Source organism: Macrotis lagotis, chromosome X, assembly GCF_037893015.1.
Source record: "Macrotis lagotis isolate mMagLag1 chromosome X, bilby.v1.9.chrom.fasta, whole genome shotgun sequence".
NCBI lineage: Eukaryota > Metazoa > Chordata > Mammalia > Peramelemorphia > Peramelidae > Macrotis > Macrotis lagotis.
In genome coordinates, this window is record NC_133666.1 from 107,791,944 (window position 1) to 107,807,626 (window position 15,683).

General features: G+C 35.5%; 1 protein-coding gene across 3 annotated transcripts in view; it reads left to right on the forward strand.

The window, feature by feature from the left end:
- The window catches only part of TRPM3 (transient receptor potential cation channel subfamily M member 3), a 385,211-nt gene that overhangs the window by 260,508 nt on the left and 109,020 nt on the right, over positions 1 to 15,683 (forward strand). For all 3 annotated transcript variants that reach the window (XM_074206394.1, XM_074206395.1, XM_074206392.1), the window contains exons 11-13: positions 2,124 to 2,264; positions 4,102 to 4,131; positions 7,316 to 7,605. In XM_074206394.1, the coding sequence (XP_074062495.1) occupies positions 2,124 to 2,264; positions 4,102 to 4,131; positions 7,316 to 7,605 (461 nt within the window). The remainder of the gene's footprint in view (positions 1 to 2,123; positions 2,265 to 4,101; positions 4,132 to 7,315; positions 7,606 to 15,683) is intronic.

The window sequence follows — 15,683 nt, forward strand, 5'->3', positions numbered from 1 at the left end:
CATGGGATATTTTGCAGCTCAAACAAATGATATACATCATATACTTTTCAAACTTTAAAGTGCTTTTGGAATGTCACTATTATAAGCATCAGTAACTTTGCCTTTGAAATGTGCACCATAGCTTTTAATAGCCACTGACCAATGGGACCAGTAATAGGTATCATTATGCCCCTGAGTGTTTTTACCCTTTATATTGTATGGTTGACAGCTTTCCCTTAGCCCAATCCCACCTAATTCCCACACACTTGCCCCTTGTCCACCCCTAGAGAAAATATGAGTGAGAGTAACAGCCAGGTAATTCATAGAGCGAGTAGAAATTAGTGGAATGATAGTTATGTTCTTTTTGCCTGCCAACTTGACTTTTGCCATTGGACCCCAGAAATAGAAGCAAGTAGATTTGAAGACAAAATTGCCAGGTTCATTCTGGGCTACCATGTATATAGTGCCTCATATCATTGGGTTAGAACACAATACTCTCAAGGGCAAAGACTCAAACCCAGTCCATGCTGTTCCATTTCCCCAAATAGCATCTTTAACCATGGCCAGTCAGTCTTTATATGTTTTCTTGGACCTAGGAACTGGGTGAGAGTATGAATGACTCATTTAATACATACCATACTTTTTAATTCAAAGCACATGCCATGCAAAAAGAGAATATCTTTGTATACCATGTACCACCCAGACTAACCTAGGACCCCATCATGGTTTCTTCTGCCTAATTTTGCAATAAAGTAATAAAAAGCAATAAAATAATAGAGATCAGTGACAAGTTAGTTAGGCATTTAATCACCCCTTACTGACATCCTTTAGTGAAGACAAATATAGTGTTAGCTACAGTTTTGCTTTATGGGATGCTATATATTGTTCCGAAGTGTGTTTAGAAACCATGCCATGTAAATATTGGTCATTTAGAACTCTGTGACACCATAAGTATCCCTCAGTGAGGAATCCTAGGATGATAATCTCCTCATTCTGCTCAGTTAAGGAAGAGCCTGAGGAGCTCAGCTGTGCTTCTTTGAAATTCACCGTTGGATGAGGATTTCTGACAAATGGAATGTGGCCAGCAGCTGATGGAGCCAACAAAGCAGAATCTAGGAAAGAGGGAAATTTCCTTTGGCCTTGTGAATTTCCCTTTTGAAATAAAGGTGAAAGTAAATGAAAAAAAGAATAAAAGCCATTTAAGTCTTATCTAAATCTTTTCCATTTTGGCATTCATCTAAGTTACTTAACTAAATGATACTTTCTAATCACCAGTCACTTATAAATATTATCCTCTATAGGGTAAAGGATGAGAACTCTCCTCAATAATAAGAATAATAAAAAAATCCACAGAAAAGTATCCCCTAAATTCTCTTCTTCCTTTTACCCCTATCTTAGGCTTATTTTAAAAATATCATTTGCCATTTCTTCATGTCATCTGGTTTTCTCATATTCCCTCCTTTTCTTGAAAAAAAGCTACCACTATTGCTGATTTTTTTTTCCTTTAGGGGACATCCAAGCTACAGTCATATGCCACCACCCTCCAACCCCTGGTTTAAACCTTAATTTTCAAACATGTAAAGGAATCAATGTTCTCTGGGTATCAAGGACAAACTGCTATAGAGAGAAGAAGGATAAAATGAGCAAGTGAATAAGAGAAGTAGAGACACTGAATCTGCTAAGAAAAGAGACAAGGGAGAGGGTGGATTGCTCTGCTAGGAGGATGAAAGACTCCTAGAAATTCAGGTAGTAGTGAGAGGGAGAGGGTGGGGGAGGAGGGGCGAGAGTGACCTCTAAATCATGTCTACTCCTCATGCTTCTTGTGCTGCAGTGGTGTGTTTTTCTCCCCCAGTTGAAGACATTGAATCCTGCATTTTGATGTTAATTCCTGTTACTGCCAACTATTACTGCATCTTCTTATTTAACTTATGTCTTCTTTCCAAGCGAGAATATCCAGGTTTCGGTTGGATCTATTTTAAGGTGAATTAATTAACCAGCCTAATAATACATTCAAATGTTTCTTTTTTTGTTATTATTAATTTTACTGTAAAATAGTTAAGAGAATGTAGTGCAAGATCCCTAGTAAACCACTTTGTCTCTTGGATTTGTTTGTTTTCTTTTTTTTTAATTTATTCCTGGGCTAGGGGAACCTGCCTCCAGATTACAGGATAAGTTTAATCGACATTGGCCTGGTTATTGAATACCTGATGGGAGGAGCTTATCGCTGCAACTATACTCGAAAACGGTTCCGGACTCTCTACCACAATCTCTTTGGACCCAAGAGGGTGAGGCAATGAACTCTCTTTTGCTTCCTACATAATGTTATTAGGACCCTGTCCCTATCCACAAATATGTAGAGGATTATTCTTTCCTTGATCTCAAAGGTTGAAAGTTATCTCTCTACGGAATTTGTTGGCCATTAACCCAAAGGAAACAATCAATATTTCCAAAGCTGAGTCCATATAGATTTTTAGGGTGGACAAATTAGTATCCAACTTAGAGGAAATAGGTTAAAGAACTATAGCCAAGACTTTTGCATCTTAGTCACAAATTACAAAATCAACTAACCTGTCTTCCTACTAATTAAAGAAAGAGGATTGTTATAGTAGATGAACGTGTGTGTATATGTCTGTACCTCTGAGAGTGAATGTGAACTGGGCATATAATTGCTGTGAATAAAGCATTTTTTATATTTCATGAGCTAACAAAAATATTGGGGTTAGTATGGATGCTGAGGTCTTCAACATTTATTAAAATTGTATTCAAGGCTGCACCAAATAATAAGGATGCTACGATGCTAAAAGCATGTAATATGTATTCATGGAAACTGGCTTTAGATTTTGTTTCTCCTACTGTTGAATTCTATTCAAGATATGTGATTCTCACTATTTTAGCCAGAAGTATTCTGAATACCTACATATTCCCATACCCTTTCAGTACAAATACTGAAAGGGGTATTAAATTTCATGCCAGAAGTTCAACATGAGTTTGAACTCCAACTCTACCACTACTGAGTGAGTTGTATAACCTTGGACACGTTTTTTAATCTTTTTGGGTCCCAGTTTTCTTATCTATAAAGCAAGGGGTTAAACTATATAGCTAAAGCCCCTTTCAACTCGAAAATCCTATGATGCTGTTCAATTGTTTCAATTGTTTCCAATTCTATGACCCTATTTGGGTTTTTCTTGGCAGACTCTAGAATGGCTTGCCAGTTCCTTCTCCAGCTCATTTTACAGATGAGGAAACTGAGGCAAATAGGACTAGGTGACTTGCCAAGGTCACACAGCTAGTAAGTTAATGAGGTTTGGATTGAAACTCAAGAAGACAAGTCTTTCTGATTTCATGCCCAGCATTCCATCAAATTGTGCTACCTAGCTGACCCAAATCCTATGATTCCCATGTAAAAGAATGCCACTATGTATTATAATAGTTTATGCATCTCTTTCCCTGTCATAAAGTAGTAACCTTCACTGACAGTACTTTCTTATGGACCAAGAAAAGAATATCTCTACTTGGCTTCAGTTATTCCAACGAAATATGAAATATATGATCGAGTATCTGGATTTAAGTGTATAAATAAAACTACATTTGAAGAAAACAGTCTTTCTCTTAGTATGCAAATGAACTAGAGGCCAGAACAAAAGCTAGAGAAAGTTTCCATTTTACTGCCTTTATTTTGTCTGTCTCATTTACATTAACTTTATCAAACTTCCAGATTCATAGAAATATTTGAAGAGCTGGGTTCATATTTTTTACTGACCCTGTAATCATTTGGTGATTATCAATACCATAAAAATTAAGTTGTGGGAGTAAGGAAAGTTATGACACGGAAATCACAAATCTGTAGACTATCTTTGGAAAGGAATTGAATGTTAATTCATGCCCATCAGCACTACTTTAGTGAATTTCATAAAACAAACTTCAGATTGCTTCAGTCATTTTACTTCCCCTAGAAAATTTTATAAATATATCATTATATTATTTAATAATTCTTTATTTAATGACTTGGGCATTTAGTACCATATAATTCTTTTATATACCTATTTTATCTATCGTTAAGATTTTTTCATTATTTCTATGAAAACAATATGAAAAATATTTTTCAACTCTTTCTTTTGACAGCCTAAAGCTTTGAAACTTCTAGGAATGGAGGTAAGTGTTTATTTAAAGCATTAACACCTAGAATAGTAATGCTAACGATGAAGACAAATAACATTTAAGTTTCCTTTAAGTTTTTTCAAAACTCTTTATATTACACACACAAACACACACACACACACACACACACACACACACACACTCACACTCCTGTGAGGCAAGTGTGATTATTTGCCCCATTTTACAGATGGAGAAACTGAGAAACATAAATATAAAGCCCAGAATCACAGTTAGTAAGTGTTTAAGGTAAGATTTGAACTTTACTCTATACACTTCATCACCTAGCTGCCTAACAACAATAATAATTGGGAAAACAGTGTTTGAATAGTTGTGGCAGCTAGGTGGCATGGTGGACACAGCACCACATTGTGAGTCAGGAAGATTCTTTTCCTGAGTTCAAATCCAACCTCAGACACTTACCAGCTGTGTAAGCCTGGGCAAGTCAGTTAACCTTTTAGCCTCAGTTCTCTCAACTATAAAATGAGCTGGAGAAAGAAATGGCAAACCTTTGGTGTTCCAAAACTTGTCATTCTTTTCTATCCATCCTCATGTACTGCCTTATATCTTTTCCAAGAAAACCCCAAATGGGATCACAAAGAGTCAGACATGACTGAAAAATGATCAAACAACTATAGTTTAAAGTTTAAGGTTTGCAAAGTATTTTGTATATGTTATCTCATTTGATCCCTCAAAACAATCGTGTGGGTTCATACAATTTTCCATTTTTATATTAAGTTGTTCACAATGATCACTGGCTGGAGAAAAAGAAGCAATGCTTTCATGAAGGTATCCTGTAGACTACCTAGCCAGAAGGAAACACATGAAATGTTCCAGAAATATCACAAACCCAACAGAGAGGCACAATATCCATCAATCACTCAGCAGGCATTTATGAAACACTTACCTGAGAAATATCAACTATCTAGATATCTGCTAAGGTCCTCTCTATGTGTGTAGCAGAGGAATTGCTAGATATATATAGAAATGGATGGATATAGGTTATATGAATAAATATGGATGCATATATTTATGTACTTTCAACTCCAACCTGGATCTGCTAAAGCCTTGGAATTTCTAGCCAATGGTCATTATAATCAACTTAATATTAAAAAAAGGAAAATACTATGAACCCACAGAGTTGTTGTGAAGATCAAATGAGATCTGTAAAGCACTTTGTAAATCTTAATGCAAAATATAAATGCTAGCTATTGTTATTGTTGTTGCTATATCAGAACAAGGATAGGAAGCAACAGAAGGGAACTGAATGTTACTTACAAACAAGGAGCAACCTGTCGACAATCCCTGGGTAACACAGGGGATCCAGCCTGCTGGTCTTGGAACTAGGAAGAGATCAGTTCAAATCCTGTCATAGACACTAACACACTACCTAGAGTGACACAAGGCCCATGGGGATGATAATAGCATCTATCTTATAAGGTTGCTGTGAGGATCAAATGAATGCTTTGCAAACTTAAAGCATTATATAAATGCTAGCTATTATTAATGAAAAAAGAATGACAGAAACCTTAGGAAGTCATCTTAAGAGTTCCTGACATAAAAGAAACTGGCATGTTTCTTAGAGAGGAGATTCAAAGGGCTGTATTTTTTTAATAAGACTAGGTAGATGTTAATGTTCATGTTGCACTATGGAAAATCCACCTAAAGGTGTTTGGAAGGTTTCAGCACTGAAATACTGATATTGCAACACAAATTGTTCCCACAATTTTGTTTGTTTGTTTTAGGCAAGTGTCTTCCCAGGGTCATATAACTTGTCAGTGACAAGAATTGAACTCAGGTCATGATCTATATCCACCACACCTCCTAACTGCCCCCAAAAAAACATTTTCTAAAGAAATTAAAATGCCTACCCTTAGAAAACTAAACTAAACAAATTAGATTTTTAAAAGCTCTAAGATAAGAGGTTTAATACCTAAGGATTGATGAAAAAAAAGAGTGATGAATGAATGCTAATAAAGGGGGGAGGAGGGCTAGTAATACTTGTATCAATGAAACAGAGCAGAAGTGACAAAGTTTCACCAGCAAAACTCCCAAATGGGGACCAATAAAATAAAATTGCAAAGTGTTGAACAAAACAAAAAAGTAATGGAAAAGGATATAGTTAATTTGTGGTTTCCCAAGTTAATATGAGTCTAGCAAAACTCTGTTTCTATTTAGTTTGACACTATACTTTGTAGAGCACATTCTTATAGAAATCTTCATTGTTTGAGATGACTTTCGTTGTTTCTTCAACCTTTTGGATTCTGTATTATATAAACTCCAGTGACTGAAATAGCCTTGTAGACACTTGGGGAAAAAAGTACAAGATCCAAAGCCAAATATATTTCATGCATCTAGTAGATATTTCATTTTCCTTTACTGTTTTATATTTTCATCTGAATATAAGCAAAACAAAGAATGATTTGTATGCATTTTAATTAATGGGATAAAAACAGACTTTATGCATTATAAAAATATAACATCAAAAACAAAAGAAAAATAGGATCTTTTAAAAAGATCTTGTAATTCCTATATAAATTATATATAATGTAAAATTATATCATATAAATTATATTTTATATAAATTTTATAGTATAAAAATCTAAAACAATAATAAAGTTTAATACAGATACTTAGAATTTGAAAGAATCTTGAGATTTCGAATAGTGTGTGGGGTTTTTCTATTCAATGGGGTTAGAGCTTGCTTATTTTATATTCAATCAAGCATATAACATGGCAGTATCAATTTACTAATTGAAATATAATTAAATAATATGTTTAGGTTAGTGATACTATTTGGATAGAAGAAAGAGTTAAGGTTAAAAAGTAACAGAATAATGTGTATATATATACACACATTTTATATTTATATATATATATATATATATATATATATATATGTATATATATAGTTAAAGTTAAAAGATGATTTAATTAATTTAATCCCGGAGAATCAGACAACAGGAAATGAAGAAAGACAGAAAATCAAAAAGAAAGAGAAAAAAGACAAAGGAGGATTTAAATAATAGCATATTAACAGGATTTTCAAACATAAGAAATTATAGTAGGGAGAAAATAATATTTCTAAATATTACTATTTCTCCCCACCACCACTACCTCCCCCCAAAAAATTAGAATAAAATTCAATTCACTATTATCTCAAACTACATTTGATTCATAGGATGATGTTCCCTTGAGAAGAGGAAGAAAGACCACTAAAAAGCGAGAAGAAGAAGTTGACATTGATTTGGATGATCCCGAGATCAACCACTTCCCTTTCCCTTTCCATGAACTCATGGTATGGGCTGTCCTGATGAAACGGCAAAAGATGGCCTTATTCTTCTGGCAGCATGGGGAAGAGGCCATGGCCAAAGCACTGGTAGCCTGTAAGTTGTGCAAAGCTATGGCTCATGAAGCATCAGAAAATGACATGGTGGATGACATCTCCCAAGAGCTAAACCACAACTCCAGGTAGAGTCCTACAGGTATAAGGAGAAAGCTTCACTTAAGTTGGTTTTAATGACTGAATGTGCATGGAAGTGTAATTATAGAAGGTGGATTCTTAGGGGCCAGTCACACCAACAGAGCTTAGAGAAAATAGGAGGAAAAAGCACCACAAAGCACTACAAGAAGAACAAATAGCTCTGTTTATGTACCTTGCTAACTACTAGGAATGCAGATGACAAATACAAAAGGATTCTTTGGGAGGATATTAATTTTTTAACTTATGCTAAATTTTTCACTGTGGCCCAAGCTAGATAGGTGATCATCCTTAGTCTCCAAAATTCAATTTATTTCAACTAACTTTTAGTAGGCACTTGAGATATAAATAAAAAAGAAAAACTGGTTCTTGCCTTCCTGCACCTTATTATTGGGGGGGAGGGTGAAGAGGGGGTGGCAGGCACAAGGTAAAGAGAAATATACTATGAAAGCAAATAAATGCAATCTAATTTGAGAAAGGAGAGTAGATGAATCATGAAAGACCTCCCATATTAAGTAATATCTGAGTTGAGCCTTGAAGAGAGCTTGGGATCCCAAGAAGCAGGACATGGAAACAGAAGAAATGTCAAATCCAAGGAAAAGAAATCAGGCCATATTTGCTAGAACTGAAAACAATGAAAAAGAAGTCTGGAGAGGTAGGCTGCATCCAAAGATGAAAGATTTTAAATGCCCAGCTAAGGGGTTTATATTTTAAAATAGGGAACATTGGAAAATTCTGAACATGGGATTACTCCCCTGTGTTCATACACAATCGTATTATAGGAAAATTATTTGACAATTGTATAGAGCAGAGGTATTGCACTATTTCCTAGTACCACTGAATCAGATTAAAATATAATTGTGGAAAATTTAGAAAATTAATAGCAGAATAAATCTATAATGTTAATCTATGATTTTCAAAGCCAACATTATGGTCCACAGGGATCCTTATATATGGGTTAGTGGGTCCTGTTTCTATTTCAGTTTGATATCACTGATGTGGAGGACAGATTAAACAGTGAAGAGATTAGAAACAGAAGCTAAAAGGGGGGACTATTGTATTAGTCTAACCAATAGGTGATGAGGACCTAAATTAGGGTAATAACCCATGAGTAGAGAGAAGAAGACAGATGTAAGATTTCATAGTGGAAGAACTGAGGTCTGGGACCTATTTTTTGTGGTAGTGTTCATTTTGTAAAGATAGTTTTCAGGTTCCTTTTTGTAAAATTTTCTCCTTCCCATCTGTTCCTTCCCTGCTCTCTAAGATAGCAAGTAATCTAATATAGATTATACATGTACAATCATATTATACATATTTCCATATTGGTCATGCTGTGAAAGAAGAATCAGAACCAAAGGGGAAAAAACTACAAAAAAAAAGGAAAAATAGAATATAAACTTTGATCTGCATTCAGACTCCATAATTATTTCTATGGATTTTTCCATCACAAAACTGAGGAAAAATGGAATTTATCTTAGTTGAATGAAAAGTCCTTTGACTTTTCCTTTTGGGCAGCCGGGTCATACCTTTGTTCCAAGGTCTTCTTGGTGCCAGACACAACCCACATGTTCAATAATGAGAGTTCAACCAGGAGAGATGAGTAACAGGTTTTATTAACAGGACACTACATCTCTACATCTCTACCTCACATAGTTGAGTAAGGGTATATATATAAACCTAGTCTGCCTGTTATCAGCATTCCTCATCTCCAGGCACTGTAAAGAATAATGGGCACCACACAAAATGTATATATCCTGGCTTAAATGGGATGAGAATGAAAGGCAGAGAGATAAGGGCCAAAGCTCCTTCCTGAGAATCTTCAACAAGATAAGGATGAAAGGCAGAGAACAAACAGAGAGAAGGGCCAGAGCTCCTTCATGAGTTCAGAGCACTCTGGTATGGACATTCCTGTTATCCCCAGTCTCAGTGACTCTCAGGATGAACTCTTCATGGCCACGTACTCTGCCTATTAACTCCTTACAGTTGAACATCCTACAATGTTGCTGTTAACTTTGCACAGTCTTCTCTCTTCACTCAGTTTTAGTTCATGTAAGTCTTTCCAGATTTACAATTTTCTGAAATTCCCCTGCACGTCATTTCTTATAGAACAGTAATAATCCATCATATTCTTATACCACAACTTGTTCAGTCATTCCCCAAGTGATGGACATCCCTTCAATGTCCAATTCTTTGTCACCACAAAAAATAATTGTTATGAATATCTTTGTACATGTGGGTCTTTTTCTATGATCTCTTTGGAGCACAGATCTAGTAGTGGTATTGCTGAATCAAAGGGTATATACTGTCTTATAGCCCTTTGAGCACAGTTCTGCCTTGCTCTCCAGAATGGGTAGATCAGTTCACAACTCCACCAACAAGGTATTAGTATCCAAGTTTTCCCACATCCCCTCCAATACTGATCATTTCCCTCTTCTGTCATAATAGTCAATATGATAGGTGTGAATTGTTTTCTTTTCTGGCAACTATTTGGATGCAGGGTATAAAGAAGAATCAAGGATCAATTCAAACTTGTGGACCAGATGACTTAGATAAAAGTATTTTTAAAAAATGGGGAATTCTGGAGGAAGAACAGTTTTAGGGGAGAAGATAAGCATTTCTGCTTTGAATATGTTTAGTTTTAAATGCCCAAGTGAGTGTGTCTTGAGCTCAGAAAAGAAATTAGGACTGATATAACATATTTATATCACTAGAGAGCATTCAACCCAACAAAGCTAATGAGATTAACAAAAATGTCTGTGAAGAGAGAATAACATACAGGACATAAAATTTTGGGGGAAATACCCACATTTTGGTGGAGTCAAATCCAAATTATGACCCAACATAAAAGAGCTGAGAGCAAAGACAAGTAAGAGCACCATAGAGAGAGCTGTTTATAAAGTCATGGGAGAAGAAAGTGTCCAGGAAAAAAAAAAGAGTTAACAGTTACAATTCTTTGTAGTTGATGTCATTTTTATTGATGTAATCATTCTATAGGTGGTTTTCTTTACTCTGCTTATTTCATTTGAACTAATTCATAAAAGTTTTCCCATTCTCTGTATTTTCAACATACTTACTGTTTTTTATGGCACAGTAATATTCCATGTCCATTCCAGTTTTTCAGTCCATGGAAATCAATATGGTGTTTGGAACTTTAATTTCAACAATGACCTCCTTGAGGTATATACCTATCAGTGGAAACTCTGGGTCAAAGGATTTTAGTCATTTTAGTCATTTTTTGCATAATTTCAAATTGCTTTACATAATGATTATACCAATTCATAGATTAATCAACATTATCTCTTAACTTAATGCTTAATGATCCAATCCCATTCTCTGTTGCATATGTAGAGACAAGATGATAAAGTAAATAGAATACTGGTCTTGGAGACAAGAAGATCTGAGTTTAAATCCTAGCCATGATATTGACTCACTGTATAACTTTGGACTTCAAATAACTTCTCTAATACTCAGTTCCCTCATCAATAAAACGAGATGGAACTGGATGCTCTTTAAAGCCTCTTCCAGCTCTGAATCTGACACCTTGTCTCATGTGGAGGTTCCACGATGGGAGGTTCCAAAGAAAGTCAGAAATGGAAAGGATCTCGAGTACTGCTACCACCAAATTCTCAACTTTTTAAAATAAGCATCATTTAATGATTTCTAACTTCAAAGAAATGGCAATAATTTGGATATTAGAGAAGCTTCCATTCTGCTGTTGTAGGCATAGTTGCTGGTAAAATACCTGAAAAGGTTTTAAGAAACAAGAAAAAGAAGAAAAATGATGCTAAAATTAAAAGTAAAGCAGGTTAAGTTGCCTTGGTAGTTGCCGTTAACCTCTTCTTTTTTAATTATTGCTCTTTTTTAATTGTTTTTATTTTTATTTTAATTAACAATTTGTTATTGTTTTTTTAATTGTTCTTTTCTTCACTTTACTTCCCCCTCAGTCAAGTACTGAGGATGCCCAATAAAGGCAAAAGACCAGTCTAATGAGAGAGGCAAAAGGCAAACTATGTATAAATAAACTATATACAGGATAAGCTGAAACTAGTCAATTGAGGAAAGGCACTAGAATTGAAAAAGAACATTCCAGGAATGAGGGACAGCCAGTGAAAATTTCCAGAATCAGGAGATGGAGTGTCTTGGTTGAGGAACAGCAAAAAGGTCAAATCACTGAATTGGAACGGGGAGGAGTGTGAATGTGGTAATAAGATTGACTCCCATAGAGCAAAAACAAGCAAAACAATTCAATATCTTGACTATGTGTAAAAAATGTACATCTCATTCTCCATCTCTGCTACCTCAGTGACAAGCTTCAGCATCAGTTTTCTGAAGTTATGACTGCTCACTTCATTGGTCAGTCATTATCTAGTTCTTCCTGGGTTCCCCCTCCCTAAGGCCTGCCTGGCAACCACCTATTAGAGGGTTGAGGGTAGGATAAGGGTCACTGCCACTAACAATTCTCCCAATGAAATAGTGATAAGAAAAACAACATACCTCCTGTTTCTTCTAAACTCATGGTTAATATACATGCATCCTCTCTCAGACTAGATTTCTCACCAGAACTCTTTTCCACTTCCTATAAGTCTGACAGTGGGCTGATCCTTTAATATGTAAATAGATTGGTATGAATGATGGCTGGGTCAAGCCCCAGAGTGAAGATTTAGAGAAGTATCCCAGAAGAAGACTAGTTTCTTAGTCAAATTTATCTTCTGCTCATAAAATCTAGAAAAGTCACCAGAGCAAAGCAGGATTTGGAGATATGCAGTTTTACCTTATTTTGGTTAGGCTAGTCTTTGTAAGAAAAAATCTTTTTCTAATTTCGGCAGCCTTCCAAACCCCTTGACTCTGTTCTCTGTATATCCTCAGAGTGTAGCAGCAGTGAGAAAAGGGAATACTATAGGCTGAAACTTTTCTAACTTCTGAAAAAAAAAACCACTATTCCATCAAAGGGAAAAATGAGAACTGAAGCCAAAAACCCAAGATTATTCTCAATCAAGTCCCCAATACCCAGTTGAAAAGTTTCAGTATAAGGGTCAAGCCTGTTCCTCTGTTCTGCTCCTGACTATTCATAAAGAAATATGTTTCTCAGCTTGCTCTGAATCAGGTTCAAGGCTATGAGCCAATTCTCATAATAAAAATATTTCCCCTAAGAAAAGCTCCATTCCTGAGTATCATCAACTGCACATGTCAACTAAGAGTAACCTGCCCTTCTGGGAAATACATATGACAGAACAGTCTTACTCTAAGTCAGTGACCTTGAGTATGAAAATCACATAACCAGAATAGAATGGGTGGGTCATCTATAGCTTCTGGGACAGGGTCCAGTGATGCTGGAAGTAGTCCCACTGCAACTACAATCCAGGCATACTGTCAATATACTAGAAAGCTTCAATCCACTGATGGAATAGTATGAAAACAATAATTAGCAACAGGAAAGTTATCCCTGACCCAAGATGATCGGGCATTACTTCTCCCCTAGTTTGTGATTGAGTGATGATTATTGTTCCCTTAGGTTTTACTGATTGGTAGAATTATCCTACTAATAGTACCAACTCCCTATGCCTTATTACTCTAATCTAAATCTGACTGGATGATTTCTACTTCCACAACAGTGTAAGGGATTGTAAACCTGCCAATCTAAGCATATGTCACATGTGAGGTGTTAGTCCATTGACAATAACAATGGCAATCTAACCCAGTCACTATTAGTTTTAAAGTCAAAGAAATAGGTCTGATAGGAGACACTGAAGCAGAGAACACAAAACAGAGTAGGAGAAAGGTCAGCCACCTGATTTGGAGTCAGAAAACCTGTGTTCAAATATCAAGCTACCATTTAGTACCCATATGTCCTTGGGCAAGTAGTTTGACCTCTCTGTCTTAGTTCCCTCATCTACAAAATGAGATTTGCCTTCTGTAAAATTAAATGGTCCTTAATGTGTTTTTTTATCTCCAGAATTCTATATCCTTTGGAGGGAAAATGTTTTTCCCAACTATAAGGGAAAAAAGGACCAAGTAGTCTTGACTTAAACTAGTTTCTGCCTGGTTTATATTATATTCTGAAGTTCTTGAGAGCTAGGATTATCCTTTGCCTTTCTTTGCAACCCCCCCCCACCAAGTTCTTGGCACATTGCCTAATAATACATGACACATAGTTTTATTGAACTTTTAAAGCAGGCTAAGTTCTAAGGATACAAAGAAAGGCAAAAAAACAGTTACCCTGTTTTTGTCCTGATCGCAAAGGGTTCACATTCTAATGGGAGAGGCCACATTTTCAGCAGTTTTGAAAGAAGTCAGTGGGATGAGCTGAGGAAAGAAGACATCCCATGCATGGGGGACATTCAGTAAAAACCATAAGAGTCAAATGTTGGGAGTGTTAGGTGTGAAGAACAAGAAGGTCAATGTCCTTGGATTATAGAGTATAAGAAAAGAAGTTTAAGCATAAGAAAATTAGAAAGGTAAGAAGGGGCCAAGTTGGGCTTTAAAAGACAAACAGTGGATGTTTTTCAATTTGATCCTAAAGAAAAAAAAAAGAGAGCCACTGGATCTGAGTAGAGAAGTGATATTATTAGAGCTCCATCTTAGAAAGATCGCTCTGTCAACTAAGTAGAAGATGGAAGGGGGTCAGAAGATCAGCTGCAATAGAAGTGATAAGAACCTTCACCAAGGTGGTGACAATGTCATAGGAGAGGACATATACTAGAGATGTTGTGAACATACTATGAGATAGCTATTTTTATCTCATTTTACAGAATGGGATGAAGATGAGAGAGATTAAGACTTGACAAGGATCACTCAGCTAGCAAGTATCTGGAGTGCAAATTTGAACTCCAAGTCTCAGGCTCTATATTCTTCACATCTTGATCTTTCCATACTGGCCCATCACCAGAAAAATCTTTCTCATCTCCCCATTGGCACTCCAATTAGTAGCCACCAGAAATCACAGGAAATTAAACTTTAGCTTTTCAGACAAATTAAATCCCTCCTCAATTTTTAAGTATTTCAATAGAAAGATTCTGCCACTTTCCTCAATTAACCATTCTAGTTTCATCATCAAAGCATTCTAACTTCAGTGTAATATGCATTCCCTCTTATTGAATATCAATGGAGAAGACCATTCTGTGTATGATTGCACATTCTCCCATTTTAAATTCCAAAAATCTATGATTTCACTGGTATAATAACTCCTTACCTAATATAAAAATCATCTCCTCCATACCTTAGTCTTTATGATTTTCTGTAACTTAAAAAAAAAGTTATCACCATCACAGTTCTGTAACTTACCAATTAAAGAACCACTCCAAAAATAAATGGTCTGGTCATTCCAAGATAAAAATGCAATCTAGTATTGGTCCATAGCAAGAGTTTTCTAGCTTGTTGGAAATTTTAAATAGCTAATTGGTATAATAGATAGATCACTAGACTTGTAATGTGATAGACCTTAATTCAAACCCTACCACATTTGATGTGTGTGACCTTGGACAAGTCTCTTAACTTAGTCTCTTAACTTAGGCTCCTTGTCTATAAAATGGGGCTGATAACTGCCCCTATTTCATAGGTTTGTTGTGAAGATCAAAATCAATTATATATATATATATATATATATATATATATATAGTGCTTTGTAAATGCTATATAAATGCTATATTATTATTATTATTATTATTATTATCTACTGTAATAACATTTAAGAACCTAGGGTCATCTTGTGGAGTCTGCTTCCAGGCAGAATAATCCAAATTCTTTTTTATCTTGATGATGATTATATTTACTGAGTATTTTAAGGTTTACAAATCACTTTATATATACTGTCTCATTTGTCTTTACAAAAGATTATGTCTAAAATTCCTTTGAGCTCTTAACTCTGGCCCTAAGGAGACTATAAATCATAGAACTGGAAGGAGAGTGTAAATCACAGAACATGGAACCTTTGAGATCATTTAATTTCAACCCCTTTATTTTATAGACAACTGAGGTCAAAAATCACAAATCTAACTGATCTTGAAACTCCAAGCCTCCTGACACTCAATCCAGTGGTTTTCCCACAATTCTCCTGCAGTTCAGTAGTCAT